The sequence below is a fragment of the Bufo bufo genome, chromosome 8 (genome assembly GCF_905171765.1).
Source record: "Bufo bufo chromosome 8, aBufBuf1.1, whole genome shotgun sequence".
Lineage (NCBI taxonomy): Eukaryota > Metazoa > Chordata > Amphibia > Anura > Bufonidae > Bufo > Bufo bufo.
This window is the reverse complement of record NC_053396.1, coordinates 54377068-54396012: the sequence shown is the minus strand read 5'-3', so window position 1 is coordinate 54396012 and position 18945 is coordinate 54377068. Positions and strand designations below refer to the sequence as shown.

At 42.9% G+C, this 18945-nt stretch overlaps 1 protein-coding gene across 1 annotated transcript in view; it reads left to right on the top strand.

The window, feature by feature from the left end:
• FRMPD3 (FERM and PDZ domain containing 3) overlaps positions 1–18945 on the top strand; it is a 634362-nt gene that overhangs the window by 267528 nt on the left and 347889 nt on the right. Inside the window, exon 7 of the mRNA XM_040406286.1 lies at positions 14221–14340. Coding sequence (XP_040262220.1) covers positions 14221–14340 — 120 coding nt within the window. The remainder of the gene's footprint in view (positions 1–14220; positions 14341–18945) is intronic.

Sequence of the window (18945 nt, the reverse complement as noted above, 5' to 3'; positions counted from 1 at the left end):
TTGCTAATTCCAGATGTATGAAACGCAGGCCTAACTGTATCTAGTATATTGAACGCCAGATAAACTAACTTGGCCTTTTTTAAATAAATAAAAAATTCCCTCACTGGAATACTTTATGGCTTTTCACTGTATGGATTACAGGTGGACTGGTATTAGTAGGGGTGACACAAGCACACCCAAGTCCCTGATGTAGGATTTCTATGGCACAGACCACTATTACAAGTGATTAATGGACGTTGGGAGAGATTGTGCTGCAGCACTAGTCCCAAGATGGCCGCCGCCTATCAGCCCAGTAACATGTGCCACAAAATGGTCTGCACAACCTTTAAAAAAAATAGCCTTGGACTGTGCTGCTAAATCGCTATTGGTCTGAATCCCAGGTGTAGATGTCTGACTTGTTTGGAGCTTTGGAATGCACACTGTGGCAGCTTCTGCTGCAGCACTACAAGTCGCAAAATGGCGGCCGGCGGTCAGCCCAGGTACATGTGGATGGAAAAATCACTCTGGCCACTCTAAAAATAGCCAATCCCTATCAAAAAAGCAGCTCAGCTGCAGTTGTTCAGATGAATCACAGGTGGAGGAGAGAAATTTGCTTCCAGTTATTCAATTATCCCTGCCTATTCTCGCCCTAGCATCAGCTGCGTCTATCCCTGTTCTATTCACATCGGGAGTGAGCACGTCCCGACGTGCGCACAAGCTTATAAAGAGGCTGAGTCACATGCTGCACTTGGCCAATCACAGCCTTGCCAATAGTAGGCATGGCTGCGATGGCATCTTAGGGCAAGTAGTATGATGCATGTTGATTGGCTGCTTTGCAGCCTTTCAAAATGCGCCAAAATACATGCCGAACGACGAACCCGAACCCGAACTTTTACGAAAAAGTTCGGGTTCGGGTCCGTGTCACGAACACCCCAAAATTCGGTACGGACCCGAACTATGCTCGAACTGTTCGCTCAACACTACTCTTGACGTCATCTGAGGGGGTCATCTTAGGGATCGCCGCACAGACAGCTTTCAGGGCATCGTGGACATTCTGGAACGCTCCTGCCGCTTGCAACGCCATTGCATTTTGTAATAGCAGCTTGTTAAACTCCCGCTGCTGCAAGTTAGCCTCCACAAGGGCTTTCATGACCGCCTCCATTTTGTCAGAGGACACGGGTCGTAACCTTTCCAGCTAAATATAAGACATACACTCTTTCCCAGGAAAAACAAAAAACTTTTCGGCCTTCAGGCCCGCATCTGACACCAATTGTGGAGATTTGCTCTGGTAGGCAGGTTAGCGGACGCAGTATAGAGACAAAGTCTTTAACTAGAATGGTTCAATATATAAAGGAAGAATGGCACGCACAGACAAACAGCAACATTCAAACAGGTACATTTATGTATAACTGTATCGATGCTATATATGCACGTCTTTTGCCTCTGTTGAAGGTGTTGTAGAGAGTGTGGGATAGCGTCGCACGGAATATATTCTTTGATATTAGCCCTCTTGCTTCTTTGTAGCAGCCGCGATACTGCTATGGTACCGCAGCGTCAGTGATAGGTATAGAGGATAAAAGCTCCAATGTGATAGAATTATTTAGGTTTATTTTTTGGGAAAAATTCGGTTCGATCTGAATGTATTCGCGCCAAAATACGTTAAAAAACGGTTATTTCCTGGCTGCTGAGAGCCTTTATAGTGGTGTAGAACATTGTGCCTTGCATTAACACGCATAGGGAGTCTGCTTTGGTAGTAATATAATAATACTGTGAGTCCATATGACATGCAGATGACAGGTGTCAATCTTAGAATCACTGCACACTTCACTTATTTAGGCAGTCACGGGGCCAAAACTGACCAAATAACTCAAGTATGAACTCATCCTTATAGGTTGATGTTAGCACCAAGAGGAAGTGCACTCCTTTTATACCGTCGCCAGCTGATTCCACATAGATGTCTACAGAACCTGTTCTATTAAACAAGTAGAGCCCCCCGGACAGAGTGAAGAGGGTGTCAGCAGTAAGTTTGTGTTGACGTCACTGATTAATTTGCCCTTCCTCTGATCCATCAGAACAATAACCCACAAAAAACAGATCCTGTCAGTGGAGCGTACTCCTTCACTCAGTCAGCATTTGCTCAATAATCCATCAGTATTGCTAATGCCCAAAAAAAACAGGAGTGGATCTAAAACAGAGATGACACGTGAATGAAATATTTGCCTGTCTTCTGTATTTTGTACACACTCCTGCTTTTGGCTACCAAATCATAAGCAAATTCTGATGGGACCATACAGGCCTTACAGCCTGCTACAAAGACAGGATCCATTGTGTGTCTCATTTTTCCTTCCTTCTGACAGATCAGAAGAAGGGTCAAATAAATTTATTGTCAGCCAGGCCAAAAGGCAAAATAGTGGCCCAGTCATAAATGGGGAGGGTGGAAACAGCATGAGAAGTCCACAGAGTGGACCTATGACAGAGTCTGGAGTTGGCAGCAGCATGAGGAGGCCACAGAGTGGCACTAAGACAAAGTGTTGAGGTGTCAGCAGTATGAGGAGGCCACTGAGTGGCACAATGACAGAGTCTGGAGTTGGCAGCAGCATCAGGAGTCAAGCGAGTTGCACACTGACAGAGTCTGGAGTTGACAGCAGTATGAGGAGGCCACTGAGTGGAACAATTACCGAGTCTGGAGGTGGCGGCAGCAAGAGGAGACCACAGAGTGGCCCAATGACACAGTGTGGAGGTGGCAGCAGCATGAGGAGACCACAGAGTGGTCCAATGACAAAGTGTGGAGGTGGCGGCGGCAGCAGCAGCATCAGGAGAATACCACAGAGTAGCAAGTTGACATAGTGTGGAGATGGCAGTAGCAGCAGCAGCATCAGGATACCACATATGGTGACGATGCATATGTTGACGCAGGGCTGTGGTGCCAACATGGCCACCCTTCACCTTCTGCCCACATATTCTACATATAGCCATGTTAACCTCCTCCGGTGGCTTAGCAAAAAACTGCCACACCGCTGAGTAGGTGATTTTCCCCCCAACAGTCCGCACTGACTGCTACCACCGCCGCTTCCGTGAAACCCTGCACCACTACTTCCCAGGCAGGTAGGCTGCTGCGAAGCAGGTGGTCTACCCTGGGGACATTTGGATCCCCACCTTCCACTGCTGCCACCCTGCTGACTCCCAGCCATGCTTTCAACACATATATTCTCAGTTCACATCGGCGGTTATATGTGTTGAAAGCGTTTAGTGGCCTATTTCAGTACAAAAAGAAAAATATATTCTCAGTTCACATCGGCGGTTATATTTTTTTCTTTTTGTACTGAAATAGGCCACTAAACGCTTTCAACACATATAAACTTGTGTGCCCTTAGAAGCCATCACAGCCATGCCTACTAATGACATGGCTGTGATTGTACCAGTGCAGCATGTGACCCAGCCTCTATATGAGCTTGAGTCACGTAGCGCCGCACGTCACTCAGCTCTTACTAGTGTAGGGATAGGATGCTGCTGCTGTGAGGGAGAGAATAGGAAAGAATCGGATATCAGAACTTGTTGTTAACTCTGCGATCTACAGCGATTATTTTTTTTTGTGGGTGCAATGCAACATTTTGTACCTTGCCCTGAGCCCAGTGACAAAGAAAAATAAGTTTTATCCGTCTGTTAGTTAGGTGGGCGTCGGCGGCCATTTTGTGCAACAGCAGTGCACCAGCACTGCCTATGTGCCAGGGACAATTTTATCCTGTTCTTTTAGTTCAGTGGGCAACATATACCCATTTTTTAAGTGCACCTGCACTGCATATGTGCCAGGGGGAGGGAAAATAATATACGTAATCCGTCTGTGAGTTTAGGGACCCAGGTAATCCGTCTGTGAGTTTAGGGACCCAGGGGGTGACATATTCAAAAAAAAATCTGTAAAGTACCCCAGTGCTGCATATCCATCTGTTAGATTCTGGGGAGACAAATAATTATTATTTTTTTGCTAAAAAGTAAATTTGCGCCCTGCACTGCATTTGTGATAGTGAAAGGAAATCAGTTAAATCCATCTGTTTAGTCGTGGGTGAAAAACTTTTTTTTTCCCCATAAAGTACAATTGCGGCCTGCACTGCAAATCTGATAGTGAAATATAATCAGTAAATCCATCTCTGTGGGTAAAATAAAATAAAAAAATGTTCCCATAAAAGTACCTTTGTGGCCTGCGCTGCATTCCTGACAGTCCAATAAAACCGTTAAATACTGTTGTTACATTGTTGGTTTAAAAAAAAAATCACCCTTTTTGTACTGGATAGTACATTTGCGGCCTGTGCTGCATTTCCGACAGTCCACTAAAACCGTTAAATACTGCTGTTACATTGTTGGTTGAAAAAAAGCACACTTTTTGTGCTAGATAGTACATTTGCGGCCTGCACTGCATTTCTGACAGTCCAATAAAACCATGAAATACTGCTGTTATATTGTTGGTTGAAAAAAATTACCCTTTTTGTGCTAGATAGTACATTTGCAGCCTGCGCTGAATTTCTGACTGTCCACTAAAACCTTTAACCCCTTAAGGACTCAGCCCTATTTCACCTTAAGGACTTGGCCATTTTTTGCAAATCTGACCAGTGTCACTTTAAGTGCTGATAACTTTAAAACGCTTTGACTTATCCAGGCCGTTCTGAGATTGTTTTTTCGTCACATGTTGTACTTCATGACACTGCTAAAATTGGGTCAAAAAAGTTAATTTTTTTTCATAAAAAAATACCATATTTACCAAAAATTTTGAAAAAATTGTAAATTTCAAAGTTTCAGTTTCTCTACTTCTGTAATACATAGTAATACCCCAAAAAATTTTGATGACATTACATTCCCCATATGTCTACTTCATGTTTGTATCATTTTGGGAATGATATTTTATTTTTTGGGGATGTTACAAGGCTTAGAAATTTAGAAGCAAATCTTGAAATTTTTCAGAAATTTACAAAAACCCAATTTTTAGGGACCACTACAGGTCTGAAGTCACTTTGCGAGGCTTACATAATAGAAACCGCCCAAAAATGACCCCATTCTATAAACTACACCCCTCAAGGTATTCAAAACTGATTTTACAAACTTCGTTAACCCTTTAGGTGTTGCCCAAGAGTTATTGGCAAATGGGGATGAAATTTGAGAATTTCATTTTTTTGCCTAATTTTCCATTTTAACCCATTTTTTCCACTAACAAAGCAAGGGTTAACAGCCAAACAAGACTGTATCTTTATTGCCCTGACTCTGCCATTTACAGAAACACCCCATATGTGGCCGTAAACTACTGTACAGCCACACAGCGGGGCGCAGAGTGAAAGGTGAGCCGTTTGGTTTTTGGAAACCAGATTTTGCTGGACTGTTTTTTTGATGCCATGTCCCATTTGAAGCCCCCCTGATGCACCCCTAGAGTAGAAACTCCAAAAAAAGTGACCCCATTTTAGAAACTAGAGGATAGGGTGGCAGTTTTGTTGGTACTAGTTTAGGGTACATATGATTTTTGGTTGCTCTATATTACACTTTTTTGTGCGGCAAGGTAACAAGAAATAGATTTTTTGGCACGTTTTTATTTTTTGTTATTTACAACATTCATCTGACAGGTTAGATCATGTGGTAATTTTATAGAGCAGGTTGTCACGGACGTGGCGATACCTAATATGTATACAATTTTTATTTATTTATGTAAGTTTTACACAATGATTTCATTTTTGAAACAAAAATCATGTTTTAGTGTTTCCATAGTCTAAGAGCCATAGTTTTTTCAGTTTTTGGGCGATTATCTTGGGTAGGGTATGATTTTTGCGGGATGAGATGACGGTTTGATTGGTACTATTTTGGCATACATGCGACTTTTTAGATCACTTTTATTACCTTTTTTGGGAAGTAAGGTGGGCAAAATTTCAATTTTTTCATTTTTTTTTTTTTTTTTTTTTTATGGCGTTCACCGTTCGGGTAAAGTAACATGACCGTTTTATAGATCAGGTCGTTACGGACACGGCGATACCAAACATGTGTAGGGAATTTTCTTTTTTTCATTTTTAATCAGTGATAAATGTGCTTTTTGATTTTTACTTTTTTTCACTTTTTTTCACTTTTTTTTTTGACCCAGACCCACTTGGTTCTTGAAGATCCAGTGGGTCTGATGTCTGTATAATACAGTACAGTACAATATATATTGTACTGTACTGTATTTTACTTACACTTTGTCTGAACAGATCTCTGCCTTTAGCACAGATCTGTTCAGCACCATGGACAGCAGGATGCCTGAGACGGCGTCCTGTTGCCATGGGAACCTTCCCCGTCTGCTCAGTAGTTGTCAGAACTTCGCAGACGGGGAAGGGTAAGGACAGGGCTGTCGGGAGGCTCTCTGGGGGCTCTCTCCATCGGGGGGCTGCAAAGGCACAGCAAGGAGGGAGCTCCCTCTTACTGTTAACTTTTTCCATACAGCGGTCCGTACGGGTTAAATGGCTGACATCGCATTACCGATGTCAGCCGTTTATACCAGGGTGTCAGCAATGTGCTGACACCCTGGTGTAACCACTGTCCACCAACGATTATTCAAGGGGAGGCGGGCGGGGGATCGTGATCCCGCCTCCCGCACCACCCGCCTCCCGCACCGCCTGCGACACCCCCCCTGCACCCTTGAATGATATTATGTGGGCGGGTGGTGCAGGGGGGTTAATAAAACTTTTTTTCGGTCATTTTAAAGTTTGCAAAATCGGCTAAAAGCGCAGCAAACCGCAGGTCTGAATTGACCTGCGGTTTGCTGCGATCGCCGATACGGGGGATCACATGACCCCCCCCCGGCGTTGTGACAGGATGCCGGCTGAATGATTTCAGCCGGCATCCCGTTCGGATTAACCCCCGGGGCGCCGCAATCTTATTTTAAACTCATGACGTACCGATACGTCATAAGGACTCGGGACCCATGCCGTACCGATACGTCATGGGTCCTTAAGGGGTTAAATACTGCTGTTACATTGTTGGTTGAAAAAATCACCCTTTTTGTGTTAGATAGTACATTTGCAGCCTGCCCTGCATTTCTGGCAGTCCACTAAAACCATTAAATACTGCTGTTACATTGTCGGTTGAAAAAAACTCACCAACATAGGCCAGGTACACAATTTTTGTGTGAAGTACACCTGCACCTGCATATGTGCCAGGGACAATAATAGTTCAGGGGTTGACATATTTGCATTGTTGGTTTATATCCCTGCTCTACATAGCAGAAAGGGAAATAATTTTAAAAAAATCGTCTGTTCCATTGGTGGGTGACATTAACCCATTTTTGCTGTTGAAAAACCCCTGCACTGCATGGGTGACAGGGACCGACAATTCTAAAATTTGTCTGTTCCGTTGGTGGGTGACATTAACCCATTTTTGCCTTTGAAAAAACCCTGCTCTGCATTGCTGACAGGGAACTAAATTTAGTAAAAACGTCTGTTAATTCGGTGGGTGACCGAAAAAAATGATGAGAGCGTCAAATGAGGGACGTGGCCCTGGTCGTGGTGCTGCTGGTGTTGGTGGAGCTCCTGTTGCAGGGAGAGGACGTGGTCAATCTGTGCCAGCTACATGCCCAAATTAAACACCTTCCTCAGGTGTGCGTAGGCGACAGAGCCTTCAGCGTTATTTAGTAGTCCCAAATGCCGCTCGAGGAATGGTGAGGCCAGAACAAGTACAGGCGATAGTAGATTGGGTTGCTGACAGTGGATCCAGTTCCTTCACATTGTCTCCCACCCAGTCTCCTGCTGAAAGACCACAGTTGGCACCTGCAGCCGATGTCCATCAGTCTTTCACCTCACCCCCTTGCAAATCAGCCAAGCAGTCTGAGCCCCAAGTCATGCAGCAGTCTCTTCTGCTTTTTGATGACTCTGTTAGCAGGGTTTCCCAGGGCCATCCACCTAGCCCTGCCCCAGAAGTGGAAGAGATTGAGTGCACCGATGGCCAACCACTTATGTTTCAGGATGAGTACATGGGAGGACCACCGCAGCACGTCTCGGATGATGATGAAACACAGGGGCCAACTGCTGGGGCTTTCTACCGACAAGGAGGGCAGGGGTGAAGACTGGGTGAAAGATGATGTGGAGGGCGATGAGATCCTCGACCCCACCTGCATGGATGTAGGAACCCCCAAAAATCTGGGGGAGACAGCATTTTTGCTCGCCGGGTATATTCTTATTCAGTAAACTGCGAGTTGTTTATATTGTAAAATTTTAAGTGTGTGTGTGAAAAATCTCACAACAAAAAAAATATGCAAAAGGAACAGTTCTTTGTTTATCAGGTCACAGAAATTAACCAAATGTTTGGCATATATTTTAGTTATTCCGGGTACTTTCTCTGCCCCCCCCCCCCGCCCCCGCCGAAACAATAATCTCCCCTTATATATAATTTACTTACAGTTCTGAAGACTCAAGAGTGCTGGCTGGCTTGGCCTCAGGGGTGCTGGCAGGCTTGGGAGTCCCACAGTGTGGGAGACTGAGGCCTTTTTCTCCAAGCTGCTCCGGATCAGTGCTCTGGGCAGCTGGGCTCCGGGCTGGAAGTGGGCACAATAAGAAAAAAATATTTTTCATTACACCTCAGGTCAGAGTCCCTCAAAGGTTCAATAGGTTGCTTTCCCATCTCTCTCTGGTCCCCTGCTGGGACTGTAGTCAGAATGTCTGGCTAATGTTATCCCAGGATCCAGTATTTTACGATGAGCCTCGGCAGGGGTGCTTTTGACGGGGAAGTGTCATTTTCAAATACTATGTAGTCAGGAACGGTCAGCACTTTCAACCTCGTGGAATGCCCACACGGGAAGGAAGAAATCCACAATGTAGCAAAGAAATCCCAGCGGGCCCGTCCAGCTTTCGTCAGCTGTCCATTCTTACAAAGATGAAATAAAGGATACATGAACTGAAAATTTAGCGCCCGCTGGGATTTCTTTGCCTCATTTTCAATTACTAGGACACAACGCAAAGCGAGGGAATATTTTTCTTTTAAAGCAGAATAAAGGGGGCCTCTAGGCCTGTGAGTGTGTGTGTATTTAAAAAGGGGACTCTACTTGGGGTACCCTCATCACAGAGTAGACACCTCACAAACCAAGAAAGGTCTCTGGCTCCTCCTGCTTCCTCTTCTGCTGCAGTCTTGGCCTCTTCACCCCCCTCTGGAGTGACAGTGGCACCTGCCACCCCGCAAACAGAGGATCTGGCAGAAACGCCACCACCTCAGTCACCAAGCATCTCCACAATGTCCCATGGAAGCGTTCAGCTGTATCTCCAAAACATTGGAGCGAAAGAGGAAGTACCACCCCTACCCACCCGCGATCCCTGGCCCTGAATGCCAGCATTTCCAAATTCCTGGCCTTTGAAATGCTGTCCTTTCGTCTGGTGGACACGGACAGTTTTAAGAATCTGATGGCGGTGGCTGTCCCACAGTACGTTGTGCCCAGCCGCCCCTACTTTTCCAGGTGAGCCATCTCTTCCCTGCACAACCAAGTCGGGGACAAAATCAGGTGTGCACTGCGCAACGCCATCTGTGGCAAAGTCCACATAACTACGGATACGTGGACCAGTAAGCACGGTCAGGGACATTATATCTCCCTAACAGCACACTAGGTAAATGCAGTGGCGGCTGGGCCTGAGACGAATAGCAGTTTGGCGCATGTCCTTCCACCACCGAGGATTGCAGGGCGTTTCTCTTTGCCTCCTGTTGCTTCCTCCTCCTACTCCGCTTCCTCATCCTCTACCGCCTACTCATCCGGTCAGCGTAGCACCTTCACCACCAACTTCAGCACATCCAGGGGTAAACGACAGCAGGCAGTTTTGAAACTTATCTGTTTGGGGGACAAACCCCACACTGCGCAGGAGCTGTGGATGGGCATGGAAAAACAGACCGATGAGTGGTTGGTGCCAGTGAGCCTCAAGCCCTGCCTGGTGGTGTGCGATAATGGGCAAAATCTCGTTGCAGCTCTGGGCCTAGCCGGTTTGACGCACATCCATTGCCTGGAGCACGTGCTGAATATAATTTAATAACTTGTCCCACATTTCCGCCCGATCAGATTTCAGCCATTGACCTCTCTTGGATGTGGTATCCCTTTCTCAGGCTTCCTCTCAGGCATGGAACCCTGATTCCCCGTTACCTGTGATCACCATGGTAGGCGCATAAAAGAACATCAAAAGTTCATAGGGAAGATATCCAATTGGATCGTGCGTCACAGGGACGTGCGACATGGTGGAGCAGTATGTGTGCACACGCCTACACGTACTGACTGATGGGTCTGCCCCCTTCAATCTCTGGGTCTCCAAATTGGGAAAATGGCCTGAGCTTGCCCTTTACGCCTTGGAGGTGCTGGACTGCCCTTCAGCCAGTGTATTGTCTGAACGTTTGTTTAGCACGGCCGGCACAGCCGCCTGTCCACAGCCAATGTGGACAAGCTCATGTTCATTAAAATGAACCAGGCAGGGATTCCACAGGACTTGTCCGTAACTTGTGCAGAATAGACATGTATACCGGCCTCACCCAGCCATTGTTGCACTCCAGCGCACTTTTTCTTTGTTTTATTTTTTATATTTCCCAATGTTTTGGGGTCTACCCAAAAACAAAAACAAAAACAAAAACCAGTGTTGGCTACCTCCTTCTCCTCCACCTCCGCTTCCACCTGCACCGCCATATCCACTGCCTCCTCAACCTCTTACTCCATATGGACCTCCTCCTCCTAGATCAAGATTTATATTTTTACATATTTAATGTTATTTGAAGCCATTTCCCTATCCACATTTGTTTTCAGAGCACTTGCCATGCTCTTAAGTACATTTTGCTGCCTTTTGTAGCCCTCTAGCCGTTTCTATGACTTTTAGAGCCATTTTAGTGCTCCAAAGTTCGGGTCCCCATTGACTTCAATGGGGTTTGGGGTCAAGTTCGGGTCCCGAACTCGGACTTTTTTGCGAAGTTCGGCCGAACCCGAACATCCAAGTGCCCACTCAACTCTACTGAGAATGTATTTTTCTTTTTGTACTGAAATAGGCCACTAAACGCTTTTGCCACAAATAACTGTAATAGTGAAGTGTGTATATATTATTCTTTCTGTACTGAAATAGGCCACTAAAAAGCTTTCAACACATATAACTGCAAAATTGAACTGAGAATATATTTTTCTATTTATACTGAAATAGGCCAGTAAACACTTTTAGCAGAAATAACTGCACCAGTGAAGTGCATATATATTTTTCTTTCTGTACTGAAATAGGCCACTAAATGCTTTTGCCACAAATAAGTGCACCAGTGAAGTGCGTATATATTTTTTCTTTCTGTACTGAAATAGGCCACTAAACACTTTCAACACATATAACTGCAGAAGTGAACGGAGAATATATTCTTCTTTTTCCACGGATATAAGCCACTAAAGGCTTTTCAACATAGCACTTGCACCCCAAGAACAAATTGCTGGAATGACAGAGCTGTATAATGAATATTTGGATCCCCAAATAAGCTTTCCCTGCACTTGTAAATCACTTTTCTATCACTGTCCCTAGCGCTTTCTGATGTCTCTCCCTGCACTAAGATGCTGTGAAATAATTCCTCCCTATCCTTTCCCTGCACTTATAAATCGTTTTTTCAATTTCTTCGTTCGCAATGTGGTTTTTCCTATTGCTGTCCCTAGCACCTTCTCAAGTCTGTCCCTGCACTCAGAACGCTGGAAAATGTCAGAATCTAAAACGGCTACTGTATTTATAGGGCTGTGACATCACAGGGCTGGCTGGCTGCTGTTTGGCTGCATGCATGCATGTCAATCTGGGTGATCCCACCTTCCCAGAGTTTCTTTCCCCATGTCCTCAGTCCTCACACGTGTAGTCGCCATTTTAGGAAAAATTGCGATTCTCATTGACCAACCAATTAACAGTCCTCAGTTTGTCTTGGCGCTCCTACACCCATGAGTCAGCTGTCCTTGCAATCTCTTCCGAAAGAGGTCCAAGGTTCTATTCAGCAACTTCTTGTACCCACTTGTATGTCTTCTCTGCTTCTTCTGTAAGTCAGGATCATCATCTTGCACTTGGGCCTATTCTTCCTCAGTCACCCCCAGCAACACAGTGCTGTCAGTAGCCACCCCACTTGAGCTGACTGTTGAAGCACTCGACTAAGATCGGGTATCTCAGTCCCTTCATCTTCTTCATCAACCTCACCGACTGGGACATCCCAGGTGACTCTAGAGAGCATCCGCATTTGCTTTGTCCTTACTGACACGGTATTTGATAGTATAGTCAAACTTTGACAGTCTAGCCATCTACCCCTGCTCCAAGGCGCCAAGCTTCTCATTCTGCAGGTGGGCCAATAGGTTATTGTCTGCTATTACTAGGATCTGTGTCCCGGTCAGATACCCTTAGAATTTTTCATCCACTGCCCATACTAACGCCAACAATTTAAGTTCACATGCTCTGGCAGTGTCTAATGCTTATCTCTTACTGGGATTCAGTGTTAAAGATGTTAATCTCTAACTGTTATCGAGTGACCCTAAGATTTGTATACTAGGTCTGGTGGAAGATCTACATTTGGCGGAACATGAGAAAGTGGCTGTGGGGACACTACTTTATGTTGCTAGGAAGCTCATCGCTTAACATTGGATACAGGCATCCCCACTGTTAACAGTTAAGTTTATGTGGCAAGTGAACTCCATGCTATTACAGGAAAGGACGGTATTCCATAAGAGGGGAGTAGTATCTAAATTCGATAAACTATGGTTGCCATGGACAAGCAATAGTAATTTGGCCTCATGTACTCTGAGAGTAACTTCAGTATAAGGTAGAAGAGACAGGGATGGACTCTGGCACCTGAGACCAGGATGAGGATGAGAATTAGAAGGAGTGGGATTGGGAAAGGAAAGGGGGGAGTTGGGATGAGGGAGGAATGAGGTATAAGATGGAAAATATTTCTGATGGTGATTAATGGATATACAGGTCAAACTCGAAAAATTGGAATATTGTGCAAAGTTTATTTCAGTAATGCAACTTAAAAGGTGAAACTAACATATCAGATAGACTCATTACATGCAAAGCGAGATATTTCAAGCCTTTATTTGTTATAATTTGGATGATTATGGCTTACAGTTTATGAAACCCCAAAGTCACAATTTTGAGGTACCCTTTGCTCAGGGGGTATGGATTAATTAGCTGACTAGAGTGTGACACTTTGAGCCTAGAATATTGAACCTTTTCACAAAATTCTAATTTTAAGCTGCATTAATGCAATTTCTTTTAATTTGCATTACTGAAATAAATGGACTTTTGCATGATATTAAAAAATTTAGAGTTTCACCTTTATGTCTGCATACTCTTGATATGTATCATGGTTATACATTGGATACAATCTGTGTATGGTCAATTGTCACAATAAAAAAGATCTGTTTAAAAAAAAAAAAAAAAGACCACCAGCTCCCCATGCTCTAGCAATGAGCACTTCCATCTGTATTAATGGAGGCACTCATTGCATCTGGCACCTCCTTGTGAGCTGGCACCCAGTGCTAACTGCTCCCACCAACCCCCCTTCCACCTTTGTGGCTTTCAGTTAAGCGTGCATGTGTATGGGGGAGTTGGGAGGGATAATTGACGGCCTAGGAAGCATTTTGCTGCCAGCTATCTAAATTATGTATGAAGTTCAATGGGGAGCGGGGCAGCACTAAAGTGCCTAGGACAGCATGAACTCTACATATGTCCCTAAATACGGAGACATGCACTACTTTGGTTCATAATGCGGACCAAACATGACCATTGAAATCTGTGGGTCTGTGAAATCCACTGATGAACATAGATGGTATCTGTGTTCTGTCAGTGGTTTTCACTGACTATTAGTAGGTGATACTGTGAAAAAAAATCCCCTTTTCAGCCTAGCAGTGCATGTAGACTATGAATGGCACATACGGGTCAAAAAATGGACACATGGACAAAACACATACCTTTCACAGACATCTTCATGCATGGAACACTGAGTCATAGCAAAAACACAGCATTTTTACACAATTTCAGACAAAAAACAAAACAATGCATAAACTGTAAAACAGTGTGGAGCTCACCCTTCTCCTGTGCTATATTTTTGTAAGTGCATAAACTAGGGCTACAAAAATACACATAAAAATGGAAATATCTCCACATAAAGTAAAAAGGAAATTGTTATTTGAAATAAATGTTTTTAATCATATTAGAACATGTATGCTATTTGTACTGAAGTGTATGTTAAAGTAATCTGTGATTGTGTTCTTGATCTTTCCAGGTTGTACATCGAACTCACTATCAAGGTATGAGATGTTTGTTTCGAATCAGCTTCTTTCCGAAAGATCCAGCTGATATTCTTGATTCTGACCCTGCTGCGTTTGAATATCTATACATACAGGTAATAATAAACATATAAGCATACAGATGTTTTGGCTCATGTATTTAAATATTTAGCTGCAAAGCTCTAATTTTCACATATCTTGGTGGACAGTGAATAATGTTATACATGAAGATCCGAATAATTACAGTATCTTCAAGATATAAAAGATAAAAATTATGTGTAATCAATTGTTGAACTTGGTACCTTTTTTTTTATAATTAACTAGAAAGATGATGACAAGCAAGTATTTGAAACTACTAAGATCTCTTCATCAGGAATGGTGGAATACATTATCTCAGGAGTCACATATAGTACAAACCGGATTCCAAAAAAGTTGGGACACTAAACAAATTGTGAATAAAAACTGAATGCAATGATGTGGAGATGGCAAATGTCAATATTTTATTTGTAATAGAACGTAGATGACAGATCAAACGTTTAATCCTAGTAAATGTATCATTTTAAAGGAAAAATACGTTGATTCAAAATTTCACGGTGTCAACAAATCCCCAAAAAGTTGGGACAAGTAGCAATAAGATAATATAAAGAGTATGGTGGCTCTCTATCGCCTTTCACTATGGATGGGTGCTACTAAGCCTGATGACTCACCCAGTCAAATAAATTGATAATGTATATAGAAAGGCTGAGTACTCTCCCAATGGACCACACACAGACTATTCAAAATTATTATATTTATTACACCGATATATAGATCAAAGTAAAAACAAAATAAACATATAACAAATTACACAATAAAAATACACCTTAAAAAATACAATATGGAAATTATTTGAATAAAAAGCGTTCAGATAAAAAACATTAATGTTTCATTTGCGGTGGTATACAAAAGGTTAATATATGCAACTTGAATGAAAAAAGATAAGCTGATTGGAAGAAAAAGAATCGATATCAGTTCAATATATTCGATACTGTGAAAATAATTTTCGACCATAAGAAGATAAATGTTCGAATAAATATAAGAACAAATTTTTTCGAATAAATGTCCAGACTGAAATTCGATATAGACTTGCAGTAATTATATTGATTAAATATTATTCAGTCAATATTCCCTGTATGGCAATGCGAAAAGAAGGAACACTCTCACTCTTGCAAAATGCCGTCTGACTATAGCACACGATGGCGTCCCACGTGGCTAATGGAGTCAGATTCGGCGGTACCTGTTAGTGATGATTCAGCAGGAGCAGTGTGAACGATGTAGCCCTCTGTGTAGAGATTCTTTAGTAGAAAAGTCTTTGAATGCAGCTCTGTCACTTCAAAGGTTTGGATGTTCGCTATATGCCATAAAAGTCCATCAGGGTAAAAAGAAGTCGATTCCAGTTATTAAAGTCAGAACGTCCATCAGCTGATTTGCGGGTCTTTTGAAACCAGACGCGTTTCGGGGTCTTTTCCTAGCCCCTTCCTCACTGAGGAAGGGGCTAGGAAAAGACCCCGAAACGCGTCTGGTTTCAAAAGACCCGCACATCAGCTGATGGACGTTCTGACTTTAATAACTGGAATCGACTTCTTTTTACCCTGATGGACTTTTATGGCATATAGCGAACATCCAAACCCTTGAAGTGACAGAGCTGCATTCAAAGACTTTTCTACTAAAGAATCTCTACACAGAGGGCTACATCGTTCACACTGCTCCTGCTGAATCATCACTAACAGGTACCGCCGAATCTGACTCCATTAGCCACGTGGGACGCCATCGTGTGCTATAGTCAAACGGCATTTTGCAAGAGTGAGAGTGTTCCTTCTTTTCGCATTGCCATACAGGGAATATTGACTGAATAATATTTAATCAATATAATTACTGCAAGTCTATATCGAATTTCAGTCTGGACATTTATTCGAAAAAATTTGTTCTTATATTTATTCGAACATTTATCTTCTTATGGTCGAAAATTATTTTCACAGTATCGAATATATTGAACTGATATCGATTCTTTTTCTTCCAATCAGCTTATCTTTTTTCATTCAAGTTGCATATATTAACCTTTTGTATACCACCGCAAATGAAATATTAATGTTTTTTATCTGAACGCTTTTTATTCAAATAATTTCCATATTGTATTTTTTAAGGTGTATTTTTATTGTGTAATTTGTTATATGTTTATTTTGTTTTTACTTTGATCTATATATCGGTGTAATAAATATAATAATTTTGAATAGTCTGTGTGTGGTCCATTGAGAGAGTGCTCAGCCTTTCTATATACATTATCAAGTAGCAATAAGAGGCTGGAAAAAGTAAATTTGAGCATAAAGAAGAGCTGGAAGACCAATTAACACTAATTAGGTCAATTGGCAACATGATTGGGTATAAAAAGAGCTTCTCAGAGTGGCAGTGTCTCTCAGAAGCCAAGATGGGTAGAAGATCACCAATTCCCACAATGTTGCGCAGAAAGATAGTGGAGCAATATCAGAAAGGTGTTACCCAGCGAAAAATTGCAAAGACTTTGCATCTATCATCATCAACTGTGCATAACATCATCCGAAGATTCAGAGAATCTGGAACAATCTCTGTGCGTAAGGGTCAAGGCCGTAAAACCATACTGGATGCCGTGATCTCCGGGCCCTTAAACGACACTGCACCACAAACAGGAATGCTACTGTAAAGGAAATCACAGAATGGGCTCAGGAATACTTCCAGAAACCATTGTCAGTGAACACAATCCACCGTGCCATCCGCCGTTGCCAGCTGAAACTCTACAGTGCAAAGAAGCAGCCATTTCTAAGCAAGATCCACAAGCTCAGGCGTTTTCACTGGGTCAGGGATCATTTAAAATGGAGTGTGGCAAAATGGAAGACTGTTCTGTGGTCAGACGAGTCACGATTCAAAGTTCTTTTTGGAAATCTGGGACGCCATGTCATCCGGACCAAAGAGGACAAGGACAACCCAAGTTGTTATCAACGCTCAGTTCAGAAGCCTGCATCTCTGATGGTATGGGGTTGCATGAGTGCGTGTGGCATGGGCAGCTTGCATGTCTGGAAAGGCACCATCAATGCAGAAAAATATATTCAGGTTCTAGAACAACATATGCTCCCATCCAGACGTCATCTCTTTCAGGGAAGACCCTGCATTTTTCAACAAGACAATGCCAGACCACATTCTGCATCAATCACAACATCATGGCTGCGTAGGAGAAGGATCCGGGTACTGAAATGGCCAGTCTGCAGTCCAGATCTTTCACCTATAGAGAACATTTGGCGCATCATAAAGAGGAAGGTGCAACAAAGAAGGCCCAAGACGATTGAACAGTTAGAGGCCTGTATTAGACAAGAATGGGAGAGCATTCCTATTTCTAAACTTGAGAAACTGGTCTCCTCGGTCCCCAGACGTCTGTTGAGTGTTGTAAGAAGAAGGGGAGATGCCACACAGTGGTGAAAATGGCCTTGTCCCAACTTTTTGGGGATTTGTGGACACCATGAAATTCTGATTTAACATATTTTCCCTTAAAATGGTAAATTTTTTCAGTTTAAACTTTTGTTCCGTGAATTATGTTCTATTCTGAATAAAATATTAGAAGTTGGCACCTCCACATCATTGCAATCAGTTTTTATTCACGATTTGTATAGTGTCCCAACTTTTTTGGAATCCGGTTTGTATTTATACATAAAAGGACAATGCAATATGTGTGGTAAAGGTACTGTAAGGTATATTGGTATTCTGTTCCAGCAGAGGAACAGAATAACGGAACTGCTATCTCAGCATGGCCAGTCAATGCCGGGATTCACTATAATGTGGTCAGTGGGGTTTCTAGTTTGAATTCTGCCATTCTGCTGAATGAAAAGAATGCTGCATGCCACATTTGTACATTTACCCTTAAGACAATATTGATTAGAGAAACTTTTGAAATTCGGTTTGTTTCATGTTTGACTTAATATTTTAAAACGTTTTGTTCAGACTCAAATTGATTCTACCCAAACCAAACTTTCTCTAATTGCCCTGATAACTGATATATAACTCTCTCTAGTCTCATAGGACTCAGAACTTTTAGGAAAAGATTTTATTTCTTTTTGTTAGGCTTGACCATATTTATACACGCACAAGTGATAATTATCAGAAGAAAAAGTGGCTGGTTCTGAAGGAGCCTAGAAAAATTATTCCTTTTAATTGGGAACAGCAGGAGTACATTGTGGATGTGAAAAGGGTAGGGTAAATGTGGCATGTGGCTGCAACAGTAGTGGCAGTAGTAGCAGCATAGCATGGAACAAACAAGACAGTAGATTGGCTGTCTAGGGGTAGTAGTAGTAGTGGTGGTGGCTATGTAGCATTAATAGTAAGGGAATTAGCAGTAGGGGATTAGCAGTGAGGAGTAGCATCGATGGTGACAGCAGCAGCCATAAGGTAGGTAAGATGTTGGCAAGCAGGTAGACACTGGAAACAGCATGATGTCACCAGCAGTATCCATATAGAATAGAATAGAGAGAGAATATCAAGGGGGAGCAAACCGCTTGTTGGTCTGGTAGGACCATAACCTCCATGTCCCTCTTAAATAAGGGGAAATGACAGTGTGTGTCCATTGTCCCCCTATTGGACCAAAAATATATACAGGGGTTAAATGACCAGGAAAAATGATACCAGGATTCAAACTGAAAAAGTGGCATTTAGAGGAAACA